This window comes from Dendropsophus ebraccatus, chromosome 2, assembly GCF_027789765.1.
Source record: "Dendropsophus ebraccatus isolate aDenEbr1 chromosome 2, aDenEbr1.pat, whole genome shotgun sequence".
Classification (NCBI taxonomy): Eukaryota; Metazoa; Chordata; class Amphibia; order Anura; family Hylidae; genus Dendropsophus; species Dendropsophus ebraccatus.
In genome coordinates, this window is record NC_091455.1 from 100,816,494 (window position 1) to 100,833,933 (window position 17,440).

At 43.1% G+C, this 17,440-nt stretch overlaps 1 protein-coding gene across 3 annotated transcripts in view; it reads right to left on the reverse strand.

The window, feature by feature from the left end:
• Positions 1–196: 196 nt before the first annotated feature.
• The window catches only part of RIPK1 (receptor interacting serine/threonine kinase 1), a 51,136-nt gene continuing 33,892 nt past the window's right edge, over positions 197–17,440 (reverse strand). For all 3 annotated transcript variants that reach the window (XM_069958087.1, XM_069958089.1, XM_069958088.1), the window contains 5 exons: positions 16,966–17,053; positions 11,142–11,732; positions 9,170–9,232; positions 6,693–6,833; positions 197–2,442 (listed from right to left, as the gene is read on the reverse strand). In XM_069958087.1, coding sequence (XP_069814188.1) covers positions 2,162–2,442; positions 6,693–6,833; positions 9,170–9,232; positions 11,142–11,732; positions 16,966–17,053 — 1,164 coding nt within the window. In that variant the 3' untranslated portion in view covers positions 197–2,161. The remainder of the gene's footprint in view (positions 2,443–6,692; positions 6,834–9,169; positions 9,233–11,141; positions 11,733–16,965; positions 17,054–17,440) is intronic.

Sequence of the window (17,440 nt, forward strand, 5' to 3'; positions counted from 1 at the left end):
ATTTATTAATAATAATGTTATTTATTTGGTTACAGTGTGAGATAAAGATAAAAAGACAAAAAACAGTGTACACCAACTGCAATAATCTGAAATATTGTAATTCTCAATACAGTGAATCAAAAACAACCAGAAGCCCATGAAGCCTGCAAAACAAGTAATTTATTTTTTCTAATAAACCGCACCAAACACACATTAGTTTAATTAAAATAAATTTTATTTGTCACAGTGTTTACATTTCATATAACCAGACCACCAGGAATAGACTTGCTTCATATTAAAGGCAATCTGTCTGACATTTGTACATGGATGGGCACTGCTGTGCATTGTTGTGTGGTATATGTTTGTGTCCATAGCTAGTACATATACTACCTTATGGTCTTATAATAATATTTTTTATTTATACAGTGCCAACATCTTCTGCAGCTCTGGTGCAGGTCCATGACATCAACATGAAAGAATGCTTTTAGGGGAAATGATTGTAATACATATGTATCGTAATACATTAATCATAATTGATAGACATAATTATATGTTGATTTTTGCAAGGACATGTAACTATAGCTGTCTGGTTCATACCAATGTGCAATGACAATTATAGATGCATATTACACTGCAAGGAAAGAGGACAGCATAGTTCATATTGAATTGGTCAAGTAGAGAGAAAGAGACTAAAGATTTTCATTGCACTATAAAAACCTGATACACACATCAAGAAGATAAAATTCTTTATAAACACCTTTTCTGTACAAAGGCAGGTCTACCTGAGTAATTCATTTTCAATGTCCTAAAAAGAGAGTATTATTGCAAGAATAGTCATTTGCATAGAAAATAACTTACAACATTTCCACAGAACATTAACATCGTCACAAGGCATGTTTTATTTTAGAAAAATAGTTGATTGAATGGAAAACACAATACTCTTTTTGATCACTGTTGACCACCCAGGGCTTACAGATTAAACATTTTTAAAATGTTATCAAAAAGTGTAAGAGGGTATAATGGGTTCTGTTTATATGAATCTATATGTGGTTGTATGATGTTCATTAAACAGAAAGGAAATCTAATGTATGCCTACTATCAATACTGTAAGCGAGCAGCAATCTGCTAGATCAGCACTCATTTACTGGGCTTATTACACAGTCTGATAATTGTTTAGCAAGGGCTGGACGGACCACCGCAGCCAGTGATTGGCTGAACGGCCTGTCAGCTCTGAGGCTGCAGCATGTGGGACCAGGGAGGAAGCAGACCGCTGGAGAAGACCGGTAGAGTGGACAGGTAATGTAAACCTTTGAATAGTCAGCCTCCAGCCGTGCATCGCTATTACACGTAGCAATGCGCGGCCGGAGGCCGATGATTTTAGGTCTGGGCCTAAAGAAACAATCAGCCAATAATTGTTTCATCGGATGATCGTTGTCTCTATTACGTGGAGTGATAAGGCTAGGTTCACACTGCGTTTTCAGCATCCGTTTAACGGATCCGTTTTTTTTAACGTCCAGAAAAATAGGGTCAGCAACGTTTTTTGGTCCGTTTTGGTCCGCCAAAAAAAAACGGATCCGTTTTTTTTTATAATGGAATCAATGGAAAAACGGATGCACACAAATGAATCCGTTTTTTGCAATCCGTTTTTCATGCGTTTTTTGCAAAAAACGGATGCGTTAAACGGATGCTGAAAACGCAGTGTGAACCTAGCCTAACCGTACAATTATTGCTCCATGTAATAGTGCCCTAAGGGTTGCACTCCTAGGCTACCTCTGTCTTTATAGACTCTCTCTACTTCTTTAAGACTTAACCCTACAGCATTCATTTTGCCTCATAGCTCTTTTGAACCAGGACTATAACCTTCTCACCAAAATCCTGGATAGACATTTCCAATCAATCTTACCAACTATACTCAAAATCCCAAATCCTGCAAAGCATCTCATGGAGAAACAAGATTGTGTTCTGGTTAAGTAATGGTCCAATCATACGCCTAATTTCAAATAAAGTTCTACAGTATGTCCAGATATGCACAGCAAGATGTAAACTGATGAGCTAAAAAAAGGTTATCACGTTAGCGTGTGAGCTGGTCTGTACTGGAAGCCGGCACTGTAAAACCTTCTGTGATTATACAGAGGGAAGTTCTTGATGCTCCATCTGAAATTTCACACATGTGATCTTCATGTTAGTTCAACAAGATTAACTGGTTAAGAAGGTCTGTGTCTTTCAGATAATAAAGGGCAGAGGCCACCTTCCCAACTGTGGCATTCTTGGACCCCTCCTTCATCTGCCATTTGTGCAGCATTTGATATACTTTCTCTTTCAACCCATCACGGTCATAGTCATGGTCAATTTCTTCAATTTCTGGCTGGCGAAATCCAACCATGCGTGCAAACTCTTTCCATTTCCGGGATAAATTTTCCCTCAAAAGATGCATCTGGTTTTCATTCACTAATGCACTGCTATCTGAAATGCAGAAAGATAAAGATACACTTAATAACAAAAAATGCCTCACTTACATTACCTAGCAAAATACTGCAATTCTTTAAAGGGTCATTCCCATCTTTCAAAAGTTAAAGGGGTTGTCCAGCGAAAATATTTTTCTTTCATATCAACTGGATTATACTGGTACACTTCTATTTAAAAATCTCAAGTCTTCCCATACTTAGCTGCTGTATGTTCTCTAGGAAATGTTGTTTTCTTTTCAGTCTGACACAGTGCTCTTTGCTGACATCTCTGACCGAGACAGGAACTGTCCAGAGCAGCAGCAAATTCCCATAGAAAACCTCTCCTGCTCTGGAAAGTTCCTGTCTCAGAAATGTCAGCAGAGAGCACTGTGTCAGACTAAAAAGAAAACAACACTTCCTGCAGAACATACAGCAGCTGATAAGTATGGAAAGACTTCATATTTTTAAATAGAAGTAAATTACAAATTTATATAATTTTCTGACACCAGGTGGTTTAAAAGAAAAATATTTTCACTGGATAACCCCTTTAACCCCTTAACGACAAAGGGCGTATAGGTACGCCCTATTGCCGGTAAGGGCGTTCAGAGCGGGGCCGCACGGCGACCCCGCTCTGAACCGCGGCGGTCCCGGGTGCCGCTTGTAGCCCGGGGCCGCAGGTATTAGCGGGCACGGGCCGATCGCCGTGCCCGCTAATACAGTAATCAGATGCAGCTGTCAAACATGACAGCTGCATCCGATTACCGGATCCAGCGTCTCCCTGGTGTCTAGTGGAGGAGATCGCTCCTCCGGGATGTTATCCCGGAGGAGCGATCTCCGTTTCTGAAGCCGGCCGGGGACCGCTCCAAGATGGCGCTGTCCCCGACTCGGCACTCGTTTACTTCCGGCTGCAGCAGCCGAAAGCAAACGAGTGCCGATCTCATGGATCTCTGCAGCATATCTATGCTGCAGAGATCTCAATGAGAGAACCAAGTGTATATACTAGAAGTCCCCTAGGGGGGCTTCTAGTATATGTGTAAAAAAAAATATATAGTGTTGTTGTCAATAAAAAGCCCCCTCCCCTAATAAAAGTCTGAATCACCCCCCTTTTCCCAGGTTATAAATAAAAGTAAATAAATAAATAAACATGTTTGCTATCGCCGCGTGCGTAATCGCCCGAACTATTAATTAATCACATTCCTGATCTCGTACGGTGAACGGCGTAAGCGTAAAAAAAATCCCAAAGTGCAAAATTGCGCATTTTTGGTCGCATCAAATCCAGAAAAATTGTAATAAAAAGTGATCAAAAAGTCATATATGCGCAATCAAGGTACCGATAGAAAGAACACATCATGGCGCAAAGAATGACACCTGACACAGCCCCATAGACCAAAGGATAAAAGCGATATAAGCCTGGGAATGGAGCGGTTTTAAGTGACGTATATTTGTTGACAATGGTTTGAAATTTTTACAGGCCATCCGATACAATATAAGTTATACATGTTATATATCGTTTTAATCGTAACGACTTGAGGAACGTGCATAACAAGTCAATTTTACCCCAGGGCGAATGGCGTAAAAACACATTTCCCCCAAATAAACAAAATGCGTTTTTTTTTTTCAATTTCACCACACTTTGAATTTTTTTCTAGTTTCGCAGTGTACTAAATTCAGCCTGTCATTGCAAAGTACAATTAGTGACGCAAAAAATAAGGGCTCATGTGGGTTTCTAGGTGGAAAAATGCAAGTGCTATGGCCTTTGATGCACAAGGAGGAAAAAACGAAAACGCAAAAATCGAAATTGGCTCTGTCCTTAAGGGGTTAAAGGGTAGCTTCACACACACCAGATTCGCAGCGAATTTCATGCTGAGAGTTTGCAGCAAAATTTGCTGCAAATCTTGGTACTTTGATCTTCAATGGGGTTACATACCCTCAGCAGGATTTTCATTCCGCTGTGAGTATGTAACACCAGACCCTTTAACCCGCCTCCACCCGGAGCATACGTTGCTCGCTGAGGCTGCATCTGAGGCTGCAGTCACTGATTGGTTAAGTGGGACCGACGGGAGCCAAGCGGAACTGACTTACCTGTATGCTCCAGGGCATACTGTTAAGTCCTGGCAATTGGGGGGGGGGGGGCTCAAAAGCAAAGCCACCCAACGGGCAATGGAAGCCAACTGCCGAATAGAGCTGGGCTCCTGCCACAACTGCAGCATAGTATCGACCCCATCCCATCAGCAATCCCATGATAGCCTTGGAAGCCGGAGGCCATATTTATGGCCTACTGGCCTGCCATGTACCGATGCCTGTGAGGTCCAGGTAGGAAAAAGTACATAACACATGTTTTTGAGGTGCCTACACAACTTTGTTTCTTGTAAAAATTTGTGATTTCAGTTATATGTACATACTATTAAAAAAAAAAATAGTTTTAACAACCTAATGTTAAAACCTTTTCTTAAACACCTGTGGGGTCCAAATGCTCACAAAACTCCTATAGAAATTCTCTAAGGGGTATAGTTTCACAAATAAGACTATTCCCAGTGTAGTGGTACCTTAGGGGTTGTGCATATGTAACATGGTGCCCTAAAACCATTCCAGCAAAATCTGTACTAAAATGGCGCTCCTCCCCTCCTGAGCCCTGCTGAGTGTCCAAACAGTGGTTTATGGTTACATATGGGGTACTGCCCTACCAAGCAGAAACTGTTTAACAAATTTTGGCTCGCTTCTACACCTAAGTTCCTTATGAAAATGTGTGATTTTCAGCTAAATGTACATATTAAAAAAAAACAACAATCCAACAAGAAAGAAAAAAGTGATGGCACTGCCTGGCTCTCCACTAGATGGCACTATCTCAGGCTGGGTCCGGTATGTGGTGGTGCTCAATCCGAAATAAACATGCTGTATGAACAATGAATAAAGGATAAAAGGAGGCACTCACCAGCAGTGTATTCAGACCATCCCGCTTTTATTGCTGTGCGCAGGGGGAGCGGGGGAGACAAGGTGGGTGACCGCAGTTTCGCGGCTTAGTGCCGCTTTGACGAACCCCCAAAGCGGCACTAAGCCGCGAAACTGCGGTCACCCACCTTGTCTCCCCCGCTCCCCCTGCGCACAGCAATAAAAGCCGGATGGTCTGAATACACTGCTGGTGAGTGCCTCCTTTTATCCTTTATTCATTGTTAAAAAAAAACAACAACAACTTAGACATTCATTTTTTTAGGCTAAATGCTAAAAACTTTTCTTCAACACATATGGGGCTCCAAATGATCACTACACCCCTAGATACATTTTTGAGGGGTGTAGGAGGATTGCTTATTTTACACTGAGAAAGTCTGTCTGATGGCCTTATTTTGCACTAAGTAGCAGCTAAGTGGTAAGAAGTTTCTAATGAAGATGATGTAGAAAGTTGTTGATTTGTATTGTGCAAAATGAAGCAATACCACGCAGACCCACCATCATTAGGGTCCTATTACACAAAGCAATTATCGTCCATACTTGGCCAATAATCATTTCGTGTAATAGGTCATGTTTTAAATCAACAATCAGTCGACATGCACAATGTTGGCTTATTGTTGAGTTAAAGTATGACCTAAAACCCCCATGCCAATAGCAATGGTCTGCTGAGCGTCACGCCATGGAACAGGAGCGGCAGCAGCAGACCGACAAACTCTCCTATGGGCCACCAGGACGATCTAAAGATTAAATGTGTGAACAGCCTTAAGACTTCAAATCTGTATTTGGTAGGCACAAGGTATACACAAGAACCTCTAAATCCTTCTGTAAGAATAGCCTTTGCTGCACCCATATACACAAAAAAATAAATGCCAGAGTGCTTCTTTAAAGTTAAAGAGTACACTAAAACCAGACATGTCAAAAGTTATTGGTCAGAGTGAATCTCACTCTGATCAGAAGATATAGCCGGAGGAATATTGCCGCAGCGCAGCCTGTAGATATTCATAATAGAAGTCTATGTAAATTATTGATGAACTGAGACCCTGGCTGGGTAGAGGATCGCGATTCTAAGATCTTTCCTCGGCTAGATCTTCTGATCAGAGCCAGTCTTAAGCCCATATTACACAGGGCGATCACTGGTAGCAAGCGATCGCCAACCTGTCAGGTCAGCACTCACTTTCTCCTTGTTCCCCGCTCGCTGCTGGCGCTTTTATATGCACCGACAGCAAGCAGGTAATTCTACATATCTATCTATTTTAGTAGTCGTAACAATTTATTAGGAGTCTGCATTGCTTTTACACGGCCAAAGAAAACAACTAAACTTACCAAGCACTTCAGCGTACTGATGTGGTGTATTACTTGAGCCTTTAGTACTTATCATATCTGAATCCCGTCCAACGTTTATATAATTATTGTTTCCAATCTGAAAGGCTGAACTGTTTGATATAGTCAAATTGACCGATTTCTCTAAAGAAATAAAAAGGAATAGAGTAATGTTGGAATCAGGTTTCCATAACCTAAAACCACTGACAGTGAAGTAAATAACATTGATTATATCAAGTGTTAAGACATTAGGCAGCAAAAAAAATTTTTGTCAGTTTTTAAAGGGCATGCATTGTTGCTCCTAGAGATGAGCGAATCTGTAGTAGGAATGAAGCGAAGCGCTTTGTTCCTAATGGGATTCTGCTCATCAGACTGCTCTCTGCCACTCCTCCCCAGGTGCTGGAAAAAGATTGAACCAGCCAAGATCATGACATCATCACAGGCCCTTTACCTACTGTAAGGGTACTATTAGATAGGGGCCCGATAATAAATGTAAACGAGCGCCTAGATCGTCGCTCGTTTACAGGGCCTATTACGCGGCCAATGTCCTTGCAGCCCTTGCTAAACTGGTATACATTACCTATGCCGGGTTCAGGGCTCCTCCTGCTCCTCTTCTCTCTCGGGTCCTGCGTGCTGCAGCTTCAGAGCGGTCTGTCTTAGCTGACAGGCCACTCAGCCAATCACAGGCCGCTGTGAAGCTGCAGCGCACGAGAGAGAAGAGGAGCAGGAGGAGCCCTGGACCATGGATAGGTAATGAATTCTTTTGCAAATTGTTAGCCGCCGGACGCGCACCGCTATTACACGTAGAGGTGCGCGGTCGGTGGCTGACAATTATAGGTCTGAACCTATATCAACGATCAGCCGATGACAACGATCATTGGCTGATCGTTGTGTTTATTACAAGGAACAATAATCGGCTGTATAGGGCCGATTCGGCGGATTCTCGTTTGGTGTAATAGTATGCTAAGTATAAAGCCAACACTGATAATACAGGGCTGCCATTATCAGTGTTGTCTCTGTCTGTAGATCCTGCTGTGTCATGACATGGACCCCATGGCTCTCCAGACTGTGAGCCATGCCTTACAGTTTGAAAAGCTTTGCTTTAGAGCAAGCCCGGTAACATAAACTATAAGGAATAGGACCTGTCACACTGACATGAATTGACATGAGAAACATTCTGTGACCCTTACAGAGGTCATTGCACAGGGATGGGGGAAGGGGGCTGTGGGCTTTATGTATTCTATTTAAGGATGGTCCGAACCTGCCGAGGTTCGGGTTTGTATGGCCGCTCCGTGCAGTGGGTGGATACAGCGGGAGGACCGCCTGGAAAACTGGGATACAGCCTATGGCTATGGCTGTATCCCAGTTTTCCAGGCGGTCCTCCCGCTGTATCCACCCTCTCCATGGAGGAGGAAGACAGCGGGAATCATTGCCGAGAGTTCGGGTTCGTATGAACCCGAACCTCGGCAGGTTCAGACCATCCCTAATTCTATTCTCTATCCACTGGTGTCAACTTTGGCTGCGTAGGCTGTCAGGCTGTACAGGTGACTTGAGCAGCCTCTTGCTTCTCACCAGAGACAAAACAGGAAGTCTCAGCTTAGTCTTAGGCCTAGTGGTGAGAATGAAAACTGCAAGGATTTTATTGTTATTTCATAACAGATAGTATAATAGAAATTTAGAAAACAAATTGCCAAAAGTCTAATGAAATATGTTCAACATAAAAACCTGATTTAAAAAAAATAGGTCATTTTCTGATGGCACATTCCCTTTAACCTCTTAAAGGGGTATTCAGTGCAAAATGAACCAACCAGCAGGGTACAGACGCCTGATACCCACAATGATCAGCTGTTCGGCACCACAAGACAAAGTGAATGTCTGTCTCTGTTTATTATGTTTGTAGCTGTTGTGATATGTAACTGCAGCTCAGCTCCCATTCATTGCCACGGCTACACAATAATCGGAGACAAACTCCGTTCAGTGTGTACTGTGGAGGTGAACACCTAATCAGTGTGGGTGCTGGGTGCCAGCACCCTGCCAATCAGTTACTGTTGAGCTATCCTGTGGATGACTCATCAGTAAATTTTGCCGGGAAAACCCCTTTAGGGTACGTTCACACTTACCGGACACTTACCAGATCCGCAGCAGATTTCATCTAAATAATTGAACACAGCATCAAATCAGCACCATCAAATCTGCTGCGGATCCTGTACGTGTGAACACACTCAAAGTATAATTGTGTAACTGCACGTGAACATGCTTTTATGCATGTATGGAGTGGGTTCAGGACTCAAGCCCTCTCTATACATGGTGTCTCTGGGCGCTATTAACAGCTGGAGGCTGCTACTAATGGGTGGCATGGAACAATTGCATATTTTGGCTAGTAAACCATTCAGATGCATATAATTACGCCATGTATGAATACAACCTTACTGCAGCAAGTCTTAGGACTGTTTAGGAAAACATATAAACTACTGATTTACCTGGAGGATATATCTGTGAATACCCAAAGTTTCCCTTGGGGAACATATGATTGCCTTCTATGCCTGGAAAAACACAAGCCAAACCATAGCTATTAAATATGGGGGAGAAAGACAAAAAAAACACTTATCCTTAAAAGGGTAACCTTATTCAGAGAGCAGAAAGGGCTTATCAAGTTAAAGTGTACATTTTTTTTTTTTACATTAGCCAATCGGCGCTGGCATGAAGATACCGGTGGGGCGGTACTTTTTTTGCAATGCCACCTGGTTCTTGGCGTTGTTCTTTTGCCATGCAGCAGCCCGGCTCTATGCATTTTAGCCCGGCTTGCCAACCCCCTAGTGTGACCATATCCCCTCCCCTCTGTGACACGACTCCATTGATTCTAAAAAAAATTGTGTCTGGAGCAGCCCTTTAAAGTGAAGTTGCATGAAGCAGGTTTTACAATAAAAAATAGTAACCTTTCTTGTCCCCTTTTTTATAGGGAGAAAAGAAAGGGAGAAACGGGGGCGCCTCACGTGACCTAGCCGGACGCAGACGCTGTCCTCCGGACTCTCGGGGAAATGTAAGTCATAGATTTTGCTTTTTTATATACGTTATTGGCAATGTGATTTGTACTCCTTTTTTTGACACATTGATGGATCTGCCCACACTCAGGGCATTCCCCCTATTCATGTAACTAACCCGGAAGTGATTACTCACTTGGCCGGACCATACACTATTTAAACCCATGCTTACCATTACTCTGTGTAAACTTGAGAAAGGCCACCTTATATTTGGCGGCCGAAACGCGTCGTTTTTTAATAAATATTCCTTCCATGAAATAACCACCTCAATCTGTGGTACCTTGGACACCTGCGCCCTACACAAGCCGGGACTTCACATGGTCCCAAAGCCTGCAGCAATTGTCCTTGCTCCCGTCATGCACAGCGGCAGCAAGGCCGGGGGGCGCCATCTTGATTACGTAATTTGCGTTCCAGCGGTGGAACGCAAGTAACGTAATCAAGATGGCGGCGCCCGGCTCGAACAAGAGGATCAGGTAAAGTATAAGATACAGACTACAAAGGCAGTTTGTATCCTCATAAATAGACAAAATTAAGATACAGACTGCCTTTGCAGTCTGTATCTTATACTTTATCTGATCCTCTTGTCCGCTGCAGCAAGGCCGGCGCCGCCATTTGGTGACGTCACTTTGCGTTCAACCGCTGGAACGCAAGTAATGTAATCAGGATGGCGGCGCCGGCCTTGCTGCAGCGGACAAGAGGATCAGGTAAAGTATAAGATACAGACTGCAAAGGCAGTCTGTATCTTCGTATACAGACAAAATGAAGATACAGACTGCCTTTGCAGTCTGTATCTTATACTTTACCTGATCCTCTTGTCCACTGCACGAAGGCCGGCTCCGCCATCTTGATGATGTCACTTGCGTTCCAGCGGTGGAACGCAAAGTGACGTCATCAAGATGGCGGCGCCCGGCCTTCGTGCCGGGAAAAAAAGAATTGGGTAAAGTATAAGATACAGACTGCAAAGGCAGTCTGTATCTTCATAGATAGACTTAGGGAGAGATGCACATTGATAATAGGGATAGTTAGTTTTAGGTGATAGGGGTTTAATAACTCCTCTATTCCCCTCTAGCCTGTAAATCAATGTAACTCACATGCCTATGCTATTTGTATGACATGCCTCGCCAGTTTGTTACTACCAACCCTGATAAAACAGACACTAAGGGGGAGATTTATCAAACTGGTGTAAAGTAGATTTATTTTAGTTTCCCCCTAGCAACCAATCAGATTCCACCTTTCATTTTTCAAAGCATCTGTAAGAATTGAAAAGTGGAATCTGATTGGTTGCTATGGGCAACTAAGACAATTCTATTTTATACCAGTTTGATAAATCTCCCCCTAAGTTTTTTATATATTTTTCTTTTATACCTCAGGCAGCCTGACAACAGCTAGGAACAGAACTCAAGAGACTCACCCAATGGATGGCCCACAGCAGCATTATATGTATGGTCTAGAGGTGCTGTATACAGATTTGGTCCTCCTGATTCAGCAACTGGCAGCTTAGTGGAATCAAATGGAACAGAAGTGTCAGGTGTATACAAATACTGAAAGGGAGGTGGGAACCACGTCATAGGATAAGTCATTGGAGTATGGATACTTCGAGGATCAGTTGGTTGTTGGTAATCCGCAGGTCTGTTGGCTGTTTGAAAACCACTTGGATTTTGTAAGTAGTGTGGTGGAATCACATTAGCTGATGGCTCATTGCTGCCACTAATGTTTACAGGGTGAGAACCCACTGCAATAGGATTCCGTTCGTATGCTTCACTGAACACTTTCCTGTTTCTCAATTCACTCAAAGGCGGAGGATTAGAAAGGCTTGTCATATTGTCAATCCGGCTTCCTGTCCTGTGGTAATTCATTTCTTCTTGCAGTTTTCTCTCCAAATTGTTGTTCTCAAATCTTTCTTCCTCACATTCCTCGGGCTCATTACTATAAGGAGTAAATGAAGTCTCATTTACCTGTCCCTGCGGCAATCCCCAGGAGCTGTGCAGAGATAGTGGTTGATCTACAGGAAGAAAGAACAATCTAATAACATATGCTCGTACATCACACATACACTCTTCTAAATAGGTGGATTCTGAATATGTATTTTATTTTAAAAGGAAATGAAGCTGAAGGGTCAGACCTCTTTAAATGGCTTGTAGACAGATGTCATTATTGTATAAGCATATTGTCCATTGCGAGCACTAAACATCTCAAGGATATGAGGGATGGCCAGCACATGGGCTTATCTACCGACATGTATAACGGAGGCATAATCATAATAGTAAGGACTTTGTAACCTGGAAGCATTTTCGTATTTAATGTCTGAAGTGTAATGGGAGGGGTGCAATACGTCAGTAGCATACTTTAAAAAAACTTTCCTTCCTTCTTGTAAATGACTACTTTTATTTTTTTAAGCAGAAGTCACAGAGGACTCCTCTTGAGAGGATACTTTACACAGCAGCAGTAAGAAATCCTACCTCTACTGAAGCATAGTGAGGATGATATTGCTTCTACTACCTTTATTACTACAAAGCGAATAAAAAAATACCACTACACGTAATAGGCCATGGAAATCAGATCCCACGGCTACTATTACAATCGACAGAATAAGGGCAGTGCTGCTACTACCATTACCACTCTGCTATTTAAGGTGTAGGTACTCCAACATGAGTTAAAAAAAAGCATAAGCATGTGTTATTGCTTACCTGTTTGCCCCAGTTCTAAAACTACCAAAATCTATTTGTTTTTGGGGTCTTAGTTCTGTATTTAGTGGCTGTACCTCCTTCACTGCAGACTATTACACAGTGAGGTTGCAGCACTTGCTGCTTTATCCAGCACAAGAAAGCATGTTGAAATCATCTCACCCATCCCTAATAATGATATATACTGTGTGTATGTATATATTTATTATATATATATATATATATATATATATATATATATATATATATATATATATATATATACACACATATACACACACACACACATATATCTGTGTATATGACAGAAGGATGGTGAAGTAAGCTGAAAAGGCTGGCTGGTAAGAGGCTGTATCATCACTCAGGGACAGGGCTAGAGTTCATAGAGAAGATTCAGCCAATTCTGTGACAGAGGATGATGTGGACAATACACATCTTATAGTTCTTCTACTGTCTATCTCCTGTTTGCTGTGAATCATGTAAAAGAATGTATTTAAAAGGCATCTGTCAATTGTAATTCACGCTGACGCTGTTAGATAGATGCTGAATCAGGAAGACATGTTACTTTTCATGTATCTGTCTGTGATTCCAGGATGTAGAAATATTATTTTATTATTATTATTTGCTTCTCCACCTTTCTGCCTTAAAGGTGCACACACATCTATGCCCGGATATCCGGTACATGTGTCCTGGTTTCTAGGGAGGGCCCTACAGCACAGATGCCAGGGCCCAATAAGAGACTGTACTGTAGTCTGTGCAGGCCCCAGTGTGGGACTGGGGTACCTGTGGCCACCCAATAGAACTGATCATGGGGGCACCTAAATAACGAACACGTTAGAAGCGACATACAGACCTTGTCCCATCCTGTACTGATGTATCTGTGACCACAACTCCTGGAATAACAATAACTACAACTCTCAGAATGTCTTACACTTATGGAGCTCTCAGAGAATGCTGGGAGTTGTAGTTTCCGAGAGGACACCTCTTTGAGTTGTCTACTCATTTGTACTTTAAATCCCAGCATATCCTGAGGGCTGCAGTCCTGGGTGCATTATACACTGGATGCTGTGTGGGGATGAGAGTATATAGCTCAGAGTGTGGAAGTGACCCCAGTACAGCTCTAATAGGGGATAGAACAAATTGGCTCCTAATCACTGCTGGGGCACATGTGGGAGACATGTACTGTATGTGGCTGCACAGGTGGAATACATGTACTGTATGTGGCTGCACAGGTGGAATACATGTACTGTATGTGGTTGCACAGGTGAGATACATGTACTGTATGTGGTTGCACAGGTGAGATACATGTACTGTATGTGGCTGCTTAGGGGGGAGATGAAAGAAAAAAAACATGCTGCAGGGGAGAGGGGGCACAGTTATTGGCAAAAAAGGAATAAACTTACAATGAAACATCAGCATCAAAGGGGGGTGGGGGCTCTGTGCTTTCTCTTACACAGTTCACCCTCTATCTGACAATTTCCAGCAGCCTGACAGACACACTGAAAATAATCACTCACTGTCAGAGCTGCTGTTGTTGCTCCTCCTCACAGTCCTGTCCCTGGCAGCCATAACCCTGCAGGATCCCTCCCGCCCCTGTCATCACATCCCTTCCCTGGCAGCCATAACCCTGCAGGATCCCTCCCGCACCTGTCATCACATCCCGTCCCTGGCAGCCATAACCCTGCAGAATCCCTCCCGCCCCTGTCATCTCACGTTCTCTCTCCTCCTCACACAAGGTATGCCAGACAGTGGAGTACAGGAGGGGGAGGGGCTGTCAGCAGCAGCCTGCAGGGGGTGTGGAGAGGAGAGGACAACCAGCCCTTGCTGGGCACAGCATCCAGTCACTAAGTTGGCCCCACAGGAGCAGGGGGCTCGCACTTCCTGGGTGCTGATACTGCCTGGGGGGCCCACTACAGACATGTGCCATGCTGAGCTAACACTTTAGAGTCTGAGCCTGGCGGGCTGGCGGGCTGAACAGGCTGCACAAGTGATAAGTCCCCCTCTGCCCCCTCTCCTATACCTGAACCTACTTGGGTTTCCAAGTGTCAAAGAAGCAGAAAGGGGGAAGAGGGGAGGTATTCCAGCTTAAAGCAGGCTAGGAGCTTGGAAAAGCCTCTCAGACACTTTGAACCAGAGAATGAAGGTAGGTCTCTACACCCTAGAAGCACAGCTCTATATATTTTAAAGGTACCATGTGTCTCCTTTTCCTTACAGCTATCGAACAGTGTCAGCAGTTTGAAACGTGAATTACAGATGACAGATTCCCTTTTATTAAAACTTTGTTATACCGCATAACCCCTTTAACTGTCTGATCCATAGCTTGTTTTGTGTTCTTTAGGACAGGTTATCCTCACAGATTGTGTTGCCTTTCTCTATGCTTACATTTGCAGTGGATACAACAAGTAAAGAAGCTTACCCTTACCATTACCAAATTCAAATGCACTTGTCACTTCCTCTGCTGCTGTTGGGCACAGACGCAAAGAAAGCCTTTGATAGAGTGGCATGGGACTACATGTCTCGCACCCTTATCAAATTTGGCTTTCCAGCACAATTTGTTTCTGCAATACTCTCTCTTTATACAACACCTAGTGCAAGGGTATGAGTTAATGGCATTCTTTCGCCAGCGTTTAAAATAATCAACTGTACCAGGAAAGGTTGTCCTCTCTCCCCCACACTATGCATACTAGTAATGGAGACATTACTCCAGGCACGGAGGCAAAACAGTGAAATCCAGGGTTTAAAAGTAGGTGGCCATATACATCTTATAGTGGTGTTCACAGATGACTATTGTTACAAATCTGCAACGAGCACTTCCCCACATCTAAGAATTACTAGAACAATTTCGGTCATTGTCTAATTTTAAAGTAAACTACACCAAATACTGTATCAGTTCCTAATACACAGGCCATGGCCCTACAAGCTACAGTACGTCACACTTCCATTGGCAAACTAACCATATAAAATATCTAGGTATAAACTTCCCTAGAGACCTGAAATATCTTCTCTTTCTAAACTATTAGTCCCTAAATGATAATATAAAAAAAACAACTCTCCACATAACACATCCCCTACCTGTCATGGATGGGCAGAAAAAATCTGTTACAAATGTACATAATTCCAACTATACTCCATGTGATGCAAATGCTCCCACTAGACTTACCCCGAACCTACCTGCTGAGCTGGAAAAAAAACTATTCTCTAGCCTCCTTTGGGCTCAAAGTAAACCAAGACTATCATACCGTATTCTCATACAAAAGAAACGTAATGGCGGCTTACACCTCCCAGACATAGAACTATATTTACTATACTAAGTCAAAACAGCTACAGCGATGAGGTAACCTCTGGAACTAATCTCCTAGCAGGACAAGAATTGGAAATATTGCAGTTAGGAAGAAAGGGCATTAAAGCGAATCTCTACCCACAATCTGACCCCCCCCCCCCCAAACCACTTGTACCTTCGGATAGCTGCTTTAAATCCAAGATCTTTCCTGGGGTCCGTTCGGCAGGTGATGCAGTTATTGTCCTAAAAAACAACTTTTAAACTTGCAGCCCGTGCCAAACGGGAGTATCTGTGCCCTAACTGTGCACCACCCCTCCCCCCCACCCTCTTCATCATTAGGAATGCCACTGGAACATTTTCTCCTTGCTGAACATTGCACAGGTGCTTAACGATCCAGCCCATGTTCAGTATTCACACAGCTGATGAATAGGAGACAATCTGCCTGAAGCATTCCTAATGATGAAGAGGGTGGGGAGGAGGGACGCAGGGGTAGTGCAAAGTTAGGGCACAGATACTCCCGTTTGGCACGGGCTGCAAGTTTAAAAGTTGTTTTTTAGGACAATAACTGCATCAGCTGCCGAACGAACCCGAGGACAGATCTTGGATTAAAAGCAGCTATCCGAAGGTACAAGTGGTTTGATGCCTATAAATGAAAACACCATCCGAACAAATGATACAGGCATTGATTCTGTCACGCACCTCACATTTTTCTACACATGCACACAATACAACAGACATGTGATGCGTTTTTGAAGGGGTAGTGCGGCGTTTAAAAATTATTCATTAAATTACATACATTACAAAGTTATACGACTTTGTAATGTGTGTTATGTAAGTGAATGGCCCCCTTCCCCATGTCCCCCCACCCCCCGGAATCTGGTGAGTATACTGCACCGCACTTCCGGGGGTGGGAGGACACGGGGAAGGGGGCCATTCACTTACATAGCACACATTACAAAGTTGTATAACTTTGTAATGTGTGTTATTTGGTGAATAATTTTTAAACGCTGCACTACCCCTTTAAGTAACCACAAGACATGGAGGCAACTGTCATGGCTAGAAAGCCTCTACGTGTCCAGAGTCAAACTGAAACACAAACTGCCCAGCTTCATAGTGCCTTTACTCTGTGATAAAGTGAAAGATCCCCCAATATATCTCAGTATCCAGTCATTAAGAACTCTGTGATATTGTTGGCAGTTCAGTAGTGAATTTCTTGGTGACAGATGTACTTTAGGGTTTTCTCATAACAGATATATTATATAATTTCTTACCTCTTGGGATACTGGGGGGTTCTGCATCACAATCGAGCTGTAACGATGCCATCCTTTGAATAAGGGCACTCGGTTCAGGGTACGATTCCTAAAATTTATAGATGATATTTAGTGACTGTAATATGACAGGTATGTGTATACTATCTAACAGCTATAACAGTGTGCATAGGATAATTCTCTCACTAACCTTATCGTCCAATTACTGTATGATGTATCCTTATGATTAGGTTGTTAACTGAAGCGCGTCTGCAATACAGCTGAATAGGTTTGCATTCCAGATTGTTAGGTGTTTGTCTGTGAGGAATGCTCCCTTGCCAGTGGTGCTAAAGGCCCTATTCCACGGAACGATTATCGTCCGTATTTGGCCGATTTCGGCCGCTACGGACGATAATCGTCCCGTGGAATAGAGTGCAACGATCAGCTGACATCGTTCATGTCGGCTGATCGTTGCAGTCGCTTGTTTTTCAACATGTTG